Genomic DNA, 16,694 nt, shown 5'->3' with positions numbered 1-16,694 from the left:
GTAAAGGGGGTGCGCGGAGGCTCTTGGTGCAATGCCCCTGGCTCGTTGCAAGGCGCAGATTGTACCATCTGCTCGGGCTCCCCTCCCCATGCACTGCGGCGAATGCTGTGCCTTTGCACAGCAATAGCAGGCAGATAATAACAATATTATTGCAGCCTGGGAACCACTATATTATTGACATTTTTTTGAAAAAAAAGCAAAACAAAAACACCATCCCACCATGTCGGTTGCCTTTGCTTCTGCTCGTCCAAGAGGCAAAGGGGAGGTCACCCAGCAAACTATCCAGAAGGTAACAGAAAAAGGAAAGGGGGGGAGGAGGCATGCTTTAATATTGACAAGCGTTTATATATATAAATGTGCGTGTATGTAGATGGAGAACGTCTTCCTTCCTCCAGTGGCTGGCTGGGGGAGGCTTAATTCTGTAAGATACTCCTGATAAGTAGTCGATTTGCAAAGGCTAGGGAGGGTGGACAGCTGGAAGAGGAGGAACAAAGCAAAGGTGTTGAGATGATGGCAAGAGAGGGAGAGAGACGGAGGGGATCAAAGCAACCGAGGGCGAATTTGCAAAACGCAAAACATTGGTCTTCGCCTGCACGCTATTCCGTCCTTGCACAGAAAGGCTTGCAACGCGGGGCGCGCTGCAGAAGAGCCGATTTGCAAGGGGGAGGTTGCATATTTTTGACAGCGCATCCGCGTCTCGGAAGAGAAAGAAAACCTCGCGCTCCGCGGATGTACGTGTTCATCTTTGCATTTTCTTGAGCATTTCGCGAACAGTGAAAGAGGCTGTCATGCTTCCAAGGGGGAAGGGAGGGCACGGGAAAGTACGGCACTGGATCGTCGCCCTTCTTGGTCTGAGCAGGGGCTCCTTTTCACCTTATTTGTTGAGAGCAAATGCGTGCCTTGATGTCGGAGGTTTGGCACGGGATGGTTCCGGAAGGGTTTATTCTAATTCTTATTATTGCCCGACGGTGGAATCTTTATCCGCTTGACTGAAATCAGGAGGGACTCGGGGGGGGGGGGCAGAATTATGACCAAACCCACCACAAGCGTAGCAAGGAAAACAAGGCAGGTGTTCCTCTGCCGTGTGCAAGTTTGCAGAGCCGCTTCCCGAAGAGGAGAAGGAAGAGAGAGTGGCAGCAAGGGAATGCGCCATCCAAGCCCTCCCCGCCCGCACCTCCTTCTCCACCCCCGAGCAGGAGCTGTAAATAATGGGAGAGGTGTGGAGATGTCAATCATGAGTAATTGATCTGTTAACGCTGAAACAATGCCCGTGATTGCCGGAGCTGCTACCGAGCCGGCCTGGCCTCGCCACGCTGGGCGCTTTGCTGGAGCAGGAGGCGGGTTGGCTTGGCCCAGGAGTTTGCTTAGTAGCCCAGCCACGGCCGAGGATAAAAAAGGGCTAATGGGTGGTCGGGTTGCCAATGATCATGGCGAACGCAAGAAGGAGTTGTCGGAGGAGCACGCCGTCAACGCTTCTCCCAGGTCGCTGGGGAGTCTGACTGGCGTCTTAAATGCAAGGGAGCCCACCTTTTAAAAAGCAACGACCAAGATACGTCGATCTGGATGTAAATGTATCTATTGAATATCTTCAATAGGAACTCCCGTTCTACCGAGACAGGTATAGCTACAAGGTGGCCAAGGTTGACCACCTTTAAGACTGCAGCCCTTCCAGGAGGCGAGAGGAGGCGATTGCCTCAGGTAGCCGATGACTGGAGTGCCAGCAGGGCAGCAGCATGGACCCCAGTGCTGCCAGTGGAGCAGCTCTTCGGGACTGACCTGACTCTTGCAAGCTTGGCCAGGGTGGCCTCTTCTCCCACGCTTCCTGCAAAGTTTGCAAGAATAGGAAAAACGAGGGTGCTGCTGGCCTCCATCCTTCCTCCCCAGTCCTCATGCTACTTTCAGAGCTTGTGAGGGTTGGTTTTGAAAGGGGGCTGGCTCCCACCAGGGGTGTGAGGCAAGGCAGCATTTGGTGCCTCACCTCGGACACGGCACTACCTCCTTGGGCCACCCTGACTGCAGTCCTACGCACTCTAACTAGGAATTAAGTCCCACTGAAAGCTGTAGTGCTTTTTTTCTACTCAGGGCTCGGCCTTGGCTCAGCAGAAGCGTCAGCATCAGAGATCCAATTCGAGTCAGGCCCAAGAAGTGACGAGAATCTTCCTTGTTTAGCCAAGCCCTTTTTCAGAACTCACCACAGTCCAGAGTAGGAAGTAGCAAAGGAGGGATATGCAGCTGGCTGAAAGACCAACCAGACTTCCAGTGAAGATCTGAAGAAGGACCTCTTTTAAGCTAAAAAGTATTTCATACCCTTTCTGTGATCATAATTGTTTACTGTTTTCTCATTGGACCTCTCACCTAGCATTTTACACAAGCAGACCCCAAGAATTTCCCAGATTTTGTTAGTTCCACTACATCAACCTGCAGGATGTCTGGTTTTTTTGTCTCCTGCATCCATGCAGAAATCCTCCTAACATTTAACATTAGCCTATGTTACTGTCACCTTAAGTGGCGCAGCAGGGAAATGCTTGACCAATAAGCAGAAGATTGCCGGTTCGAAAACCCGCTGCTACTATATCAGGCAGCAGCAATATGGGAAGATGCTGAAAGGCATCATCTCATACTGCATGGGAGATGGCAATGGTAAACCCCTCCTGTATTCTGCCAAAAGAAAACCACAGGGCTCTGTGGGCGCCAGGAGTTGAAACTGACTTGACTGCACACTTTACCTTTATGTTAGCAAGAACAAGAGGCTGTTAGTTGGAATCCTTGCCAGTGAGCTTCCCAGACTGTGCCTAGTAAATAATATATTTGAGAGTCGCCTATATTGGGCAGCAGCAATATAGGAAAGTGCTGGAACGGCAAGGCATCAGCGCATACTGCGCGGAAGGCAATGGTAAACCACTCTTGTATTCTGCCCGAAATACCACATGGCTCTGTGGTCGCCAGGAGTCAGTCAACACCAACTCCAAGGCACAATCTTTCCTTTCCTTATGTGATATCACTTCCTGTTTGCCTCACGTGGCAAACAGACAGCTTCTGACTCACAAATGTTTGTAAGTTCACTCTTGAAGACAAGCCTATGATACTATCCTAGCAAATGCAAAGTTTGGTCAAGCCAAAGCTCACCTTATCATTACTAATGTTAATATGCTTCTAATAACAGAAATTATGCAGAAATTACAGTAACAGAAATTTACAACGGGATATATTCAGTGGCGCTCTTACCCAAAGTCCATGGCCCCCAAAACTTCTTTAGTCTGACCTGCGTGGTGTGGTCACTGCTGGCCCTCACTGTGTGTCCCACACAAAATACTGTGTGTGTTAATGGCGCGGGACTCCAAAGGCTTTTAGGTGCAGGCTCCAAAATTACCTAAGTGCACCTCTGGATATATAATTATTTTTTATTATTTAGGTAGCACCACCAGTGTGTATGGTACTTTGGGAGCCAGCATGGTGTAGTGGTTAGAGTGCTGGACTAGGATCGGGTTCAAATCCCCATTCAGCCATGAGACTTGTTCGGTGACTCTGGGCCAGTCACTTCTCTCTCAGCCTAACTTACTTCACAGGGTTATTGTGAGGAGAAACTTAAGTATGTAGTACATCGCTCTGGGCTCCTTCGAGGAAGAGTGGGATATAAAATGTAATAATATTATTTGTGAAGAGCTAGCTTGCAGTCTAAAAAAATATTTGAGCATATTGACTTGAACATGCCAGGATTGTGCCCTGGTGGCTTACTGGTGTTGAAAGTTACTGGAGAGTCTTGGAAGCTGCTTTATACTGATGGGACCATTGATCCATCTATCTCAGTACTGTTTACACTGACTGGCAGCAGCTTCTCAGGGTTTCAGAGAGGGACCTTCTGCTTGCAAAGCCTGTGCTCTATCACAGCCCTTCCCTTAGTTGGCTTAGTTCACTTAGTAAATAAAGCTCCTAGGCATAGTGGCCAATTGTACCTAGTAGCCTGGCACAATCCTGAGAAGCAGATCTCATAGCTTGAGTAATATATAAACGACAACGACGACTACTTTATATATTATATATATTCAGTATATGGTGTGTGTTTCTTTTTAAAAAAATGTAAATAGCAGCTGTCATTCTGTGCAGTGAAATGTGGACAGTATAGACCCTCCCGTGCTGCTGTGTGAATCTAAGACAATGCTTGCGGGAGAAGGTTGGTGCACCACTACTTAGAATTGTGTGATTACAGTTGCATGGTGCAAAATCCACTGGAAATAATGGACACGGTGTCTTGCAACTGCGATCGTGCAATTTTAAGTAGCAGTATGCCAGTCTTGTCCCACAACACCGTGGGAATTGTTTTAGATGCACGAAGCAGTGGGGGAGGGTCTGTACCTCTGGCATTTTGCTGTGCAGGATGTATTTTTAGTGAGGTGTGTACAAATGTCTAACACATAATGTATAAAAATGGGCTCTCTGGGTTCAGGTGCAAAATATTTCACAGTCATTTCACCAAATCTTGTTGGAAACTGCTTTTCATGGGGTTTTGTGAAAAACTTGTAAAAGATTGTTGTTTATTTGGATGACTCACCGCCAACAAAAATGAGCATATCTATTTCCCCCTGTCCAAAGCTGAAGAGAACAGGAATGAAGTCAGGCTGTTTGAAGTGTTACCGTTCTTATTCTCAGTTTGGAATTCAGTGTATTGTTGGCTTAAGCTAAAACAGGGTATGAATTTTCCCTCGTATCTCATATTCAGGGTATACTGTCACTGTAGATGGAGGTTCTGATTATGTGCCCTTGCTGATATTGATTGAAAGGCCTACCCTCTATATAATTTTGGCCGATAAAATTTTTGTGGTTGGACCCCCTACATCCTCTTGTTTCCTGCATCTCATTGCAACCCATGAAAGGTAGTTTGTGTGTAGCACTTGTAAACAACACAGCCTTGCTCACATAAGAAAAATTAGTGTCTCGAATAGTTATCCTAGGACCCATGTGTACATGATCAAGAAATTCCAAAGTTTCAGCTTCACACGTTTAATGTCTGTTGTGATTCATTTGCACATCACTGTAATCAGGTGTCCACCAATTTAAGATAAGCTCACTAGCCAGCCACTTTTTGTGCTCGCTGCCAAATCCCACTCTTCTCCCAAATGCTTTCTACACAAGCAGAGGGCTTAGCAGAGAAGCAGGTCTTCTCTCATCTGAACTGGGATACGAAGAGGATAAGAAGCAGTGGGAACCTTCTCCAGTTGCTCAAAAGGGATTCCTGACGTTTCTTATCTTCTCAAAAGTGACATTGGAAATAAGACCCCAAGGGAAGAGATCTGTGTGGTGCTGGGTGGCCTGTTCGCCAGAAGGCGGGGGGCACTTCTGTAGATGTCTTACTGAAACTGAGAGAAACTGTATGACTCGGAGCTATCAAGACTTCAGCTGTTTCTGTGGAGCATGACCCGGTGATTTAGGTGGGACAATTCAGCACATGCTTAACTTTGGCTGGATCAGACCTACAGCCACTTATCACTGGGTGCAAGGCGAAGCGAGGCAGTCACCTCGGGCAGAGGATTAGAGTAGCAAGATACCCACCACCACCCCTGGAAGACGCTGCTGAGGCAGCTCTTTGGGACTCGGCTGACACTTGCAAAAAGTATCTCCGCACACTCCTTGCAACACTCCTCAGAAGAACGAGGAGAGGAGAGGCGGCTGCTGGCAACCTTTCCTCCTCCTCCCCACCCCTTACGCCACTTTCGAAGCCTCCATTTTAAAAATGGCACCCACCAGGACTGTGAGGCAAGGCATTTGTAACTGCGCCTCAGGCAGAGCAATACCTTGGACCAGCCTTGCCAATAGCAGCCAGAATGAGGGTGGTTTTCATCAGGATTACAATACAGGGGGGGAAGAACTCAACTCCCCCCCCCATGCCACCAGCTCAGTCCTGACTTCCTGCAGCTGTGAATTATTAAAAAAGGAAAGAGGGAAGCACAATTACCCTTTAAATGCCATTCATACTTTAAATCTTCACTTCTCCAAGACACCAGCACTCAGCATATCTTGGGATAACTGATGATTTAGGGTGCACAACTCAAGTCATATTCACAAGGGCCTCCTCACTGTCTAATTATGGTGTCATGACTCCTACCGTAGCCAGAGGAGGGGGTGGGGGAGTTCACTGGGGTGAACCTTTGACTACAAGGGATTAAAGTAGGCTGCCGCCATCCACTTTATTTTAATGTGGGACAACCCACACTTTCCACATAACCCACACTTTCCACATAAGATTCCTGGGCGGGGATAAAGTGTCAAAACCCTCCCTAGAAGGACTGAGCAGTCCTAGGCCTCCAAAGGCATGTGACTAAGGCAGACCCACAATGAAGAGTAGCACACTTCACCAACAAGGGTTTATTATTAGATTAGGATAAAAACAACAGTATGTAATAACAATAATTGTCTCTTCATAAGGCAGATTGTAAGAGAGAAGTTTTCATAAAACCAGGCAACTCAGATTCCAAGCAATACAATAAAGAAAAATAAGTTCCCTCATGTGGCTAAATGAACTGGTCCTAACTTATTACTCACAGCAGGCCTTCCCATTTCCCCAGCAGCTCTCAGTCATGCTTGTGGTAGCAAGCATGACTTGTCCCCTTAGCTAAGCAGGGTCTGCCCTGGTTGCATATGAATGGGAGTCGCTCTGGGAAGAGCATCTGGGAAGCCGCTCTGGATGGAGCTGTTCTGGAAAGAGCATCCAAGTTCCCTCCCTGGCATCTCCAGGGTAGGGCTGGGAGAGATTCCTGCCTGCAACCTTGGAGAAGCCGCTGCCAGTCTGGGTAGACAATACTGAGCTAGATGGACCAAGGGTCTGACTTAGTATATGGCAGCTTCCTATGTTCCAGTCCTCTGGATTGGTCCTCCTGTTTTGATTTCCCCAGGCTTTCCCCCTTATTAGGAAAGGCCCACCCTCCCAGCAGTTGCTCTGAGTGAGGCTTGGTCCTCCCTCAAATCCTTCCCATCACTACATATGGAAAATAATGTTTATTACAATTTCAACACAAGGCTCTTTTTTTTTTTTTTTTTTTAGCCAATTCTGTTATACACCTGTTTCCATTCTTAGCCTATTTTCCTTAAGGAAAGTAAGTTTACACACATTCTGTGTGTGCGCCCCCCACCCCTGCCACATCAATTTTGCAATGTCTAGACCAATACATGCCAAACTGGGTAAAGTTGTAGTGACAGAGACACATAGGGACACCTCAATGGCAATTCAAGATGGTGGACACATAAACATTTGAGGTGCAAGTGGGCTAACTTACGAGCCACGTAGCTGATTTAAACCAGATTTGGAACAGTTGTAGGGACACCTGTCATGGCTCAGACCTCTGACTCAGAAGAGTCAGAGCAGGATGACTTACCTGCTAGTGAGGGCTTAGAGAGGCACAGCCACAGGATTTGGCAGAGAAACCAGACTCTGGAGCTGAGGATTCACAACAGCTGCCAGACATGATCTCTGATGGGGAAGAGCCTGAGATTTCACCTGTCTTGAGACAACGTCTCAGGAGGCCGGCTCAGTGGGAGTCACGCAAGTGTAGGAGATCCCAAGCAAGAAAGCCAAAGTGCTGACTCAGGGGAGCCTGATGATGTCATACACCCCATTCAAGATGGTGGACACGTGAACGTTCGTGGTCCAAGTGGGAACTGATTTGGACCAAATTTGGTACAGTTGTAGGGACCATAGGGATATCTCAAAGACATAGTTTGTGATGATGTCATACACCTTGATTCAAGATGGCGGGCATGTGAACATTTGAGGTGCAAGTGGGCTAACTTGTGGACTGCCTAACTGATATGAACCAAATCTGGTGCAGTTGTAGTGAGTGACAGATAGGTATACCTCAATGGAGTAGTTTGTAATGATGTCATCCACCCCAGTTTAAGATGGCGGACATGTGAATGTTTGAGGCAGAATTGGGCTAACTTGTAAAGATGGTAATTGCCAATTAAGATTTTAATGAAAGGGAAGTAGGCAGATTAGTTCTTACTAGAACAACTTGTCTTGTAATGTATGTACTCTTCTCTCTCTGCACCTCTATAGGTTTCTCTGAACCTCATTCTTTAATTCTCCCGCCTTCACTTCTCAGCACATAGTCTCTTCTCTCTCACACGTCTACACACCCATCCTTATTTTTCTTTTTCCTTGGACTTGTTTTGTTCTGTTTCCTTACCCACAGGTCTGTCTGTAGCACCATTTTCTCAGCTACCCTCTCCATTTCTTGCTTTCTCTGCTTATTCCCATTTTGGATTCCATTTCTTGGTTATGCTAGAGCGTGACCAGTTGGAACGATGTGAACTGGCTTTTCTGTATCATAAGAACACAAGAGCCTTCCTGGATCAGGACCAAGGCCTATCTAGGGCAGCATCCTGTTTCCTATAGTGGTCTGCCTCTGGGAAGCCCACAGGCAAGAAAAAGATGAATTCCCAATAGTTGCTCCCCTGCAGATAGTATTCAGAGACATCCTATCTCTAAACCTGGAGATAGCACTAGATCTGGAGTCTAGTATAGCCTATGGTATGTGAACATTTAGGTAGCCTATACTAATCAGGACATTAATATTTATCATATATAGTATCTAATTAATACATTATAGCAATAGCAATAGCACTTACATTTATATACCGCTCTATAGCCGGAGCTCTCTAAGTGGTTTACAATGATTTAGCATATTGCCCCCAACATTCTGGGTACTCATTTTACCAACCTCGGAAGGATGGAAGGCTGAGTCAACCTTGAGCCCCTGGTCAGGATCGAACTTGTAACCTTCTGGTTACAGGGCGGCAGTTTTACCACTGCGCCACCAGGGGCTCAGGGGCTTATCATCATCATCCACTGAATTTCAGGAAAGGGCTGGAAACAAATAAGCCAAATAAATGTATATGCTTCCTATAACTGATTTCTGCAGAATGGTTTGTGGTGGTTAATATGCAAAGTAATGGGTACATCTGTCCTAGGGTCTAAAATCTGCAACAGCATCATTCTTACATGTAAAAAAACCCCCAAATCCAGGAAATAGTTCACTCACTAAAAATATCTGTGTTCCATTTATGTAGGTTTCCCTTGCTCTTTCCAAGAAGTGCTGCTAGAAAAATGCAAGTCTTCTCGAATTTGGCCTGAGGCATACACCAGTCAATCGTGGCTTTTGATTTCTTCCTAAACGCCATTTCTCTGGCGCATGGCTGCACAAAATCTTTCTCCCGTCTCTGAAGGAAACGTCCCTGAGGAGGGAGAATGCATTGGGGACATAATTCTCCTTTGACAAGGCTGCTTCCGTCTAGTCAGGGATGCAGATTTCAAACTATGCTTAGTATCTCTACTTTCCTCCTCCTCCTGCCTGGAATAGTCTCACTAAAGCCAATAGTTCCCCTCTTCAGAACAAGAGGCCTTATTGCTGCAGTGCCAGTTCACTGCAGAACACACCTGGCCACTCTGATTTATTTGAAAGATATGCATTCCTGTGCATATGAATATATAGTTCCCAATATTCTCTCTGGTCTCATTCTTACTGAGGTGGTCAACCTGTGCCTCGGCTGTACCATTTCAGTTTGTGAATATTCACACAGTTAAATGCTTCCCAGTCTCTCCTTGTTGAGGAACATAGGAAGCTGCCATATATTGAGTCAGGCCATTGGTCCATCTAGCTCAGTATTGTCTACAGAGACTGGCAGCGGCTTCTCCAAGGTTGCAGGCAGGATCCTCTCTTGGAGATGCCAGGGAGAGAGCCTGGGACCTTCTGCATGCAAGCAAGCAGGCGCTCTTCCACTGAGCTGCAGGCCCCATTATCTTACACAGTGTTCAACCATGTAGTCTCCCGTTCAAATGCAAACTAGGGTGGGCCCTGTTTAGCAAAAAGGACAATTCCTGCTTGCTACCACAAGACCAGCTCTCCTCCCCCTCTTTTTAAGTTTAAGAAGAGCTTAATGAAAACCCTCCCGTGCGTTTTAAATCTGGTTTTTAATTAACTTTTCAGTCTTAACCAATTTTAGCTTTATTGCTTTCAATTTTTGTCACTGTTGGTTTTAATTGTGCACTGATTGTAATTTATTGTTGGTTTTATTGTCAGGTGCTCTCAGCAGCAGTGTCCTGGAGGGGCAGAACAGAACATATTTTTAAATAAATAAAAACAGGAACATAGGAAACTGCCTTATACTGCATCAGGCGGTCCATCTTGCTCAGTACTGTCTGCACAGACTGGCAGTGGCTTCTCCGAGGTTTTAGCTAGGAGTCTCTCTCAGCCTTATCTCAGCCCTATCTTGGCCATGTTGCCTCCAGGGAGGGAACTTGGAATCTTCTGCATGCAAGCATGCAAATACTCTTCTAATGAGCTACCTCCCCATCCAGTGTTTCCTTTAACAGGGATTCCCAGAGGTTGCTGACTAAAGCTCCCAGAATCCCCAGCTACAATGGCTTTTGCTTGGGGATTATGGGAATTGGAGTCAACAACGTCTGGAAATCCCTGTTAGAGGGAACACTGTCTCCAACAACCCAGCCCCTAAGGGGAATATCTTACACAGCACTTAAATGTAGTCATCCATTTAAAGTGGATCCTGCTTAGCAAAGGGGACAATTCATGCTTGCTACCAAAAGACCAGCTCTTCTCTTCCCCCAACCCAATCCCTCCATGTAGAAAACTAGCATGGCAGAGTGAAGTGTTCCAGCCTAAACTTCGGCTTGATGAGTTAATATTCTATCTGCTGGGATTTTTTCTACTTTGCATGCAGAAGTTTCCAGATTCAGTTCCTACCATCTCCATCCGGAAAGGATATTGAGTGGCAGGGCTGGGACAGACCTCTGTTGGAGACCCTTGAGACCCTTTTGCCAGGCAGAGAATGGACAGTACTGGGCAGTGTTCCCTCTAACAGGGATTCCCAGATGTTGTTGACTATAACTCCCACAATCTCCAGCCAAAGGCCATTGCAGCTGGGGATGCTGGGAGTTGTAGTGAACAACACCTGAAAATCCCTGTTAGAGGGAACAGTGGTACTGGGCTAGATGGACCAATGGTCTCACCCTGGGCCGAACTGGATGTGAACTAGGAAGATAGCAGCTGAGGGGACCCAAAATCCTGATCAGGAACATAGCACAGAGGGAGGAAAAGTGTTGACTCATCCTCCTCTGCCCTGTTTTCCCAGTTCAGGTTGCTTCCCTACAGCTGCTGTTGCCCTGCCCATATGGCATCTGTGTTCCCTGTGGGGCAAATAGTTTCAGGGGAGTGCCTTTAAATTGGGAAGGGGGAGAGTTAACCCCCCTTTCTCACCATCATGGTCCTGATCAAATCCTGCCCCCCTGAAGGCTGCTATTATTTAAACACACACACACAAAATCCAATTATGGACCTGTCAGCATCCAGCCTATTTTGGCTCTCAAGATCAAGCCGCTTCAAATGTTCATGTTCCTAATGGTGGGGCATTTTGCTAATTAGCAATAAACAGTGTTCCACTTAGTTCTCACCTTGTTTGTTTGTTCTGGCATGCAGTAGCTATATCTCCCTTTGGGAAATAATTTACTTATGAAGGTGTCCTTTCCAATGACTCTTCTAGAGCATTTTGCGGTGATTAGTCAACCTGAAAAATTAGATCATGCAGGAAATAAGCATGGCAGAAAGTTTAGCCTATTATATAGGAGGGAACATACAGGGCCTTCCCAGCTTTGTTTTAGTCATTAATATCTTGCTCTCTCCCTGCTTTTAATACAGATGCTGGATGAAAATCATCATCTAATACAGTGCATTATGGACTATCAAAGCAAAGGCAAAACAGCAGAATGTACTCAGTAAGTATGATCTTTGTGCGCCAAACATATTAACTCTTGTTTCTTAAACAGTTATCCGCCATGAAAGGATTCTCTCAGTATTATTAGGCTGAAAATCTTTGTGGGACCCAATCTCTTTCTTGTAGGCGTCTGATTTTAGGGTAGACCTCTTGGGGGCTAATGGGTTTACTCCAGGGTAACTATATTGAGAAATGCAACCTTTACCTTTTATTCTTATATGCTGAATTGGCCATTTCCTGCAGTGTGGCTTAGGGCAGACTGCCGAGGCAGTGACAGCAACTACAGCTTGGTGCTGTGTGCCGTATTCCCCTTTCTAGGTTAACCTAATGGTGGGCTGTGACTGCCCCAGTCTGGGTGTTCTCTGAGCCTGTTCAGGTTTTGCACAGCAGGTGTTTTTCCTACACAGGCACCAGCATTTGCAGCAATAAACGCAGCCAAGGTGATGTGATAAGCGTGAGACAAGGTGAGGGGTTCACCTCAGGCGATGGACCTTGTCTCGTTTTTTTGGCAGGCTGCTGCTCACCCATGGCAGCCCTGCTCACCTGCCACCAGCCTCCGCAGCCCCCACTACTGGCCTTCACACACCCCTCTGGCCCCAGTTGCCTCCCATTATACCACCACAATTCAGTATTATTATTATTATTATTTATTTATTTATTTATTTACATTTTGTATCCCATCCTTCCTCCAAGGAGCTCAGAGCGGTGTACTACATACTTAGGTTTCTCCTCACAACAACCCTGTGAAGTAGGTTAGGCTGAGAGAGAAGTGACTGGCCCAGAGTCACCCAGCAAGTATCATGGCTGAATGGGGATTTGAACTCGGGTCTCTCGGGTCTCCCTGGTCCTTGTCCTGCACTCTAACCACTATGATGGCAGGCAAGTGATACAGAGGTCAGCAGTGAAGGGCAATTTATTGTGGCTGGGGCTATTGCCGTTTAACAACATCTGGAGAGCCAAGATTGCCTACCCCTGCCCTAAGCCAATGGCCAACTCCTTACTTCTCTCTAATCTAGTTCTTCTGAGTTGGGAAGCCTGTGCTTAGACTGTACCATTTCAGACTACATGGGGAGCTCATGTGACTAAATGATCCACTTACAAAACCATTCCATGCAGATAGGAAACTGTTAGGCAGAAGGCTAGGCTAGAACCCTTCTCCCTGATATCTTAGGAACATAGGAAACTGCCATATACTGAGTCAGACCATTGGTCTATCTAGCTCAGTATTGTCTTCACAGATTGGCAGTGGCTTCTCCAAGGTTGCAGGCAGGAATCTCTCTCAGCCCTCTCTTGGAGATGCTGCCAGGGAGGGAACTTGGAACTTTCTGCTCTTCCCAGAGCGGCTTCATCCCCTGAGGGAATTATCTTGCAGTGCTCACACATCAAGTCTCCCATTCATATGCAACCAGGGCAGACCCTGCTTAGCTATGGGGACAAATCAGGCTTGCTACCACAAGACCAGCCCTCCTCTCCATCTCCATCTTGTTTGCTATGTGAAAGGTTTTGTGGTGGTGTTGCTTTTGGTATGGATTCAATGGTATGAGCTCGCACCTGTAGTCTGAAGAGGTACAGCCGAGGTGCAGCTGGGAGATACAGCAAGATCTAGACCTCATTCTCTGCTCATTTTGAAAACTTCTAGCTGATACTCCCAAGCAGGGTGTTATATTCCAAAGGCTGGATCCATCAAGGAACCTTAAACTTCTTGTCAAGTCCCTTATCACCCATCAAGTTTGTCAGGTAAAACAATAGCAATAGGCCCATTCAAACTGGTAACAGTATTTACCATTGTTGATACCTGTGTGCGCGGTAGCAAATATGTTTGCTAGATGGCGATATTCCACATCAAATTAGAATCTGGTCCATGAAGCTCTGGTTGGCTGCATTTTCATGCCCAAAATACATACCTGTGCAGGCTCAGATTAGATTATCTAGATGAGGATTCCACACTTGCTTCAACACAGAAGGGCTTTTTGGCCATTTCCAGTTGGCAGTAAACTGCAGGATATGAGAAGCTTGCATGCAGGTTCTAAGCGAGAGATGACTCACTCTCCAAACACTCCCGTGGGCTTCCATCCTCTTTCTCAGCAGGATCTCATGCTGTGTTCAGATGCCGAGCAGGGGCTTTGTGCACTTTTTCCAGCACCACTGCCAGCCAGCTCTTGCTTTCCAAAAAATAATCCACCCTTTCCCCCATTCTCCAGTAAAGCAGTAATGACAAGGGTTGGGTTATTCTAGGAAGCAAGCACCGGCCAGCAGGTGGTGCTGTGAAAACCATGCAAGGTCCCTGCTTGGTGTCTCAACACAGCATGAGATCCCACTGGGAAAGAGGGTGAGAGTCTGCAAGAGTGTGTGAGAAGAGCAGGTAAGCTGTTGCTTAGAACTTGCACGCAAGCTTCTCACACCTTATTGCTGTCTAGAAATGGCCTTTATGTAAGAAAAATGTAAAGCACTCAACAACCTTCTTTCAGCAGTAATTCAGATGTGAGGCTGCAGTCTTACGTGTACTTACTTGGAAGTAAGCCCTGTTTAGGAAATGTTTAGAAATCACGCATTGGTTTGGGTTGTAAGAGCTTCAAGTATGCGGATCTCAAGATATGCGTAAGCATACCTATTTCAGCCTTGGAAATAATTTGTCACCCCACCTGCCCACTGTATCTGCTCCTACTTCTGATCGTCCATGCCTGCTTGTTCCTTAGTACTTTTCAGAGAGGCAACACTGATAATGACTAACCTCTCTCTGTGGCAAGTGTTACATATGATCCCTCTCTTTCACGGGCACACCTGATCTTCCTGCTCTCCTTCCTTAATAATCACATTTTGGAAGGATTTGGGTGATACAATTTCAGTGCTTGGTAAATGAAACTTGCTAGGGGTGTGGTTTCCAGGTTTCAACTCCCTGCCTCCAGATCCATGGTACAAGCATATGCATATTAAATTGGACTGCAAGTTCATAGTGCAAGCCTAAGCATGTTTACTCAAAAGTAAACCCACTGTGCTTACACCCAAGAAATCTTATAATTGCAGCCTTAATCTCTAAGTTGGGTATTGAATGCATATATTTTCTAGGGCGTATGCATGTAAATCTGAGCCTTTTTGGAAGGGCAGTATAATAAATTAATAAATGCACATGCACCACTGCTCCGCAAGTGGCGCATAACCTGCCGTTTCCCATGTGGCAGCCAGCAGCTGTGTCTTTAGTGCCCTGCTAAGTTTGGAAAGACGATGAGTTAGATCAGTGGCGCCGCAAAAGAAGATAAGGTGAAATTATGTTCTGAAAAAGGAGAAAACATTCTGACATGATGTCTTTTCTTCAGATATAAATTATTTTCTTTTGCCCATAGGTATCAGCAAATCTTGCACAGAAACCTGGTTTACTTGGCAACAATAGCAGATTCTAATCAGAATATGCAGTCCTTGCTTCCTGCTGTAAGTATTGGCCTGAATGCACTTGGGTGTTGACTGCTGAGATTTAAAGAAGTCTGTGATTTTCAGCTAAAGAGGATATTTTATAGGGGGAAATGCTGAGAAAAAGGCTACACACCCAGTATGCACTGACCTGGAGCTGAATTTCTACTGCATGCATTTTAGGAAGTATGTAGCAAGTTTATAATCAACACCAAGGGTATGCAGAGTGTTTTTCCTTACCACTGACTTGCACGTGTCAAGCATCAGAGGGAAAGGCTTCCAGGAAAGGAAATGCAACTTCTAGGCAGGACCTCACCCCAGCACTCTTCTGACTTGGAGATGATGGCTTAGTTTTGTCATTCTGTCCGACGGGCATTGCAGAGATGCTGTAAGCCCCACTCTGGTATCGGAAAGACCTAGTAATTTGTCTTCCTTTCCTGCTTTCTCTGGCACTGCTCTGCAGTTGGTGGGAGAGAAGGGTTAGCCAGTTAGACCCTTGCTGCAACTGGATAGGAGAAATGGCTCAAGCACAAGGCTGTGCAACTTTGGCCTCCCTGCAGGTGTTGTACTACTACTTCCATCTTTCCTGACTATTGGCCATTGTGGCTGGGGATGATGGGAGTTGTAGGCCAACAACAGCTGGAGAGCTGAAGTTGTGCTCAATGTCTCCTTGCTCTGGAGCTTTTAAAAATAGATACTAGCTGACATCCAGACTAAATTACTCCAGAGAAGTCCTATTAAAATTAAGTTATCCTGTAGAGAAAGTCCTGAGTAGCGCTATTGATCAACTTAGTTTGGATGCCAACCACTTCTTCCAGGTGATTTTGGCAACCCTACTCTAGATGGTGAATGGGTGTGGCGTCACAGGCCCTCCTCCAGGTGTTCCAGCCACCAGAGGTGAGGTGAGCAACTAGACAGAGGACCTTCTCAGGTCTGGGATCTCCTCTGTGTAATGCTCTCCCCATATTGGCACCTACTTTCCCTGGCACCGAAAGGGACAGCAGATATCTTATGTTTCCAGGCTTTTAATCTGTGATAAATTCAATCTGCTGGTTCTTACCAGAAGTTATATTTCTGAATTAATATTGCTGTTACATACGTCATACCTGCCAACACGTCTCTGTTGGCAGGTATGGTACATATGTGTTTGTCTACTGTGTAAGCCCTGAGAATATTTATATTGAAGGGTGGCATATACATGTCTTAAAATAAAATAAGACCACCCATTTCTATTTAAAAAGACAGCATTTGCTAAGAGATACATGTGGATGCCGATACACACTTGTGCCTTCTAGTATAGGTGGAAAGACTTCTACTAAGACTTGTATGATACTGTTGCTTTCAGAAGACTGGATTAATAGAGAATACTGGCTACTTGATTTGAATGTGGTGCTTGTTGCCTCTTTTTGCCTTTCCTTAATATGTATATTATTGGGGGAAAGGTAAGACAGCAACAGATCTTGTGTCAGTGTTGGGAGAATAATAACAGTTTGCAGAGTGAACTTCTTATG

General features: G+C 46.0%; 1 protein-coding gene across 4 annotated transcripts in view; it reads left to right on the top strand.

The window, feature by feature from the left end:
* The window catches only part of SS18L1 (SS18L1 subunit of BAF chromatin remodeling complex), a 37,572-nt gene that overhangs the window by 179 nt on the left and 20,699 nt on the right, over nucleotides 1-16,694 (top strand). For 2 of the 4 annotated variants that reach the window (XM_053247912.1, XM_053247910.1), the window contains exons 2-3: nucleotides 11,703-11,779; nucleotides 15,120-15,204. In XM_053247912.1, coding sequence (XP_053103887.1) covers nucleotides 11,703-11,779; nucleotides 15,120-15,204 — 162 coding nt within the window. Of the gene's footprint in view, nucleotides 1-14; nucleotides 290-502; nucleotides 732-11,702; nucleotides 11,780-15,119; nucleotides 15,205-16,694 lie in introns of those variants that run through there. The other 2 variants (XM_053247911.1, XM_053247913.1) reach the window with 2 other exon arrangements.

Source organism: Hemicordylus capensis, chromosome 4 (assembly GCF_027244095.1).
Source record: "Hemicordylus capensis ecotype Gifberg chromosome 4, rHemCap1.1.pri, whole genome shotgun sequence".
NCBI lineage: Eukaryota > Metazoa > Chordata > Lepidosauria > Squamata > Cordylidae > Hemicordylus > Hemicordylus capensis.
The sequence above is the reverse complement of the archived record's forward strand: the minus strand, read 5'-3'. Positions and strand labels throughout refer to the sequence as shown.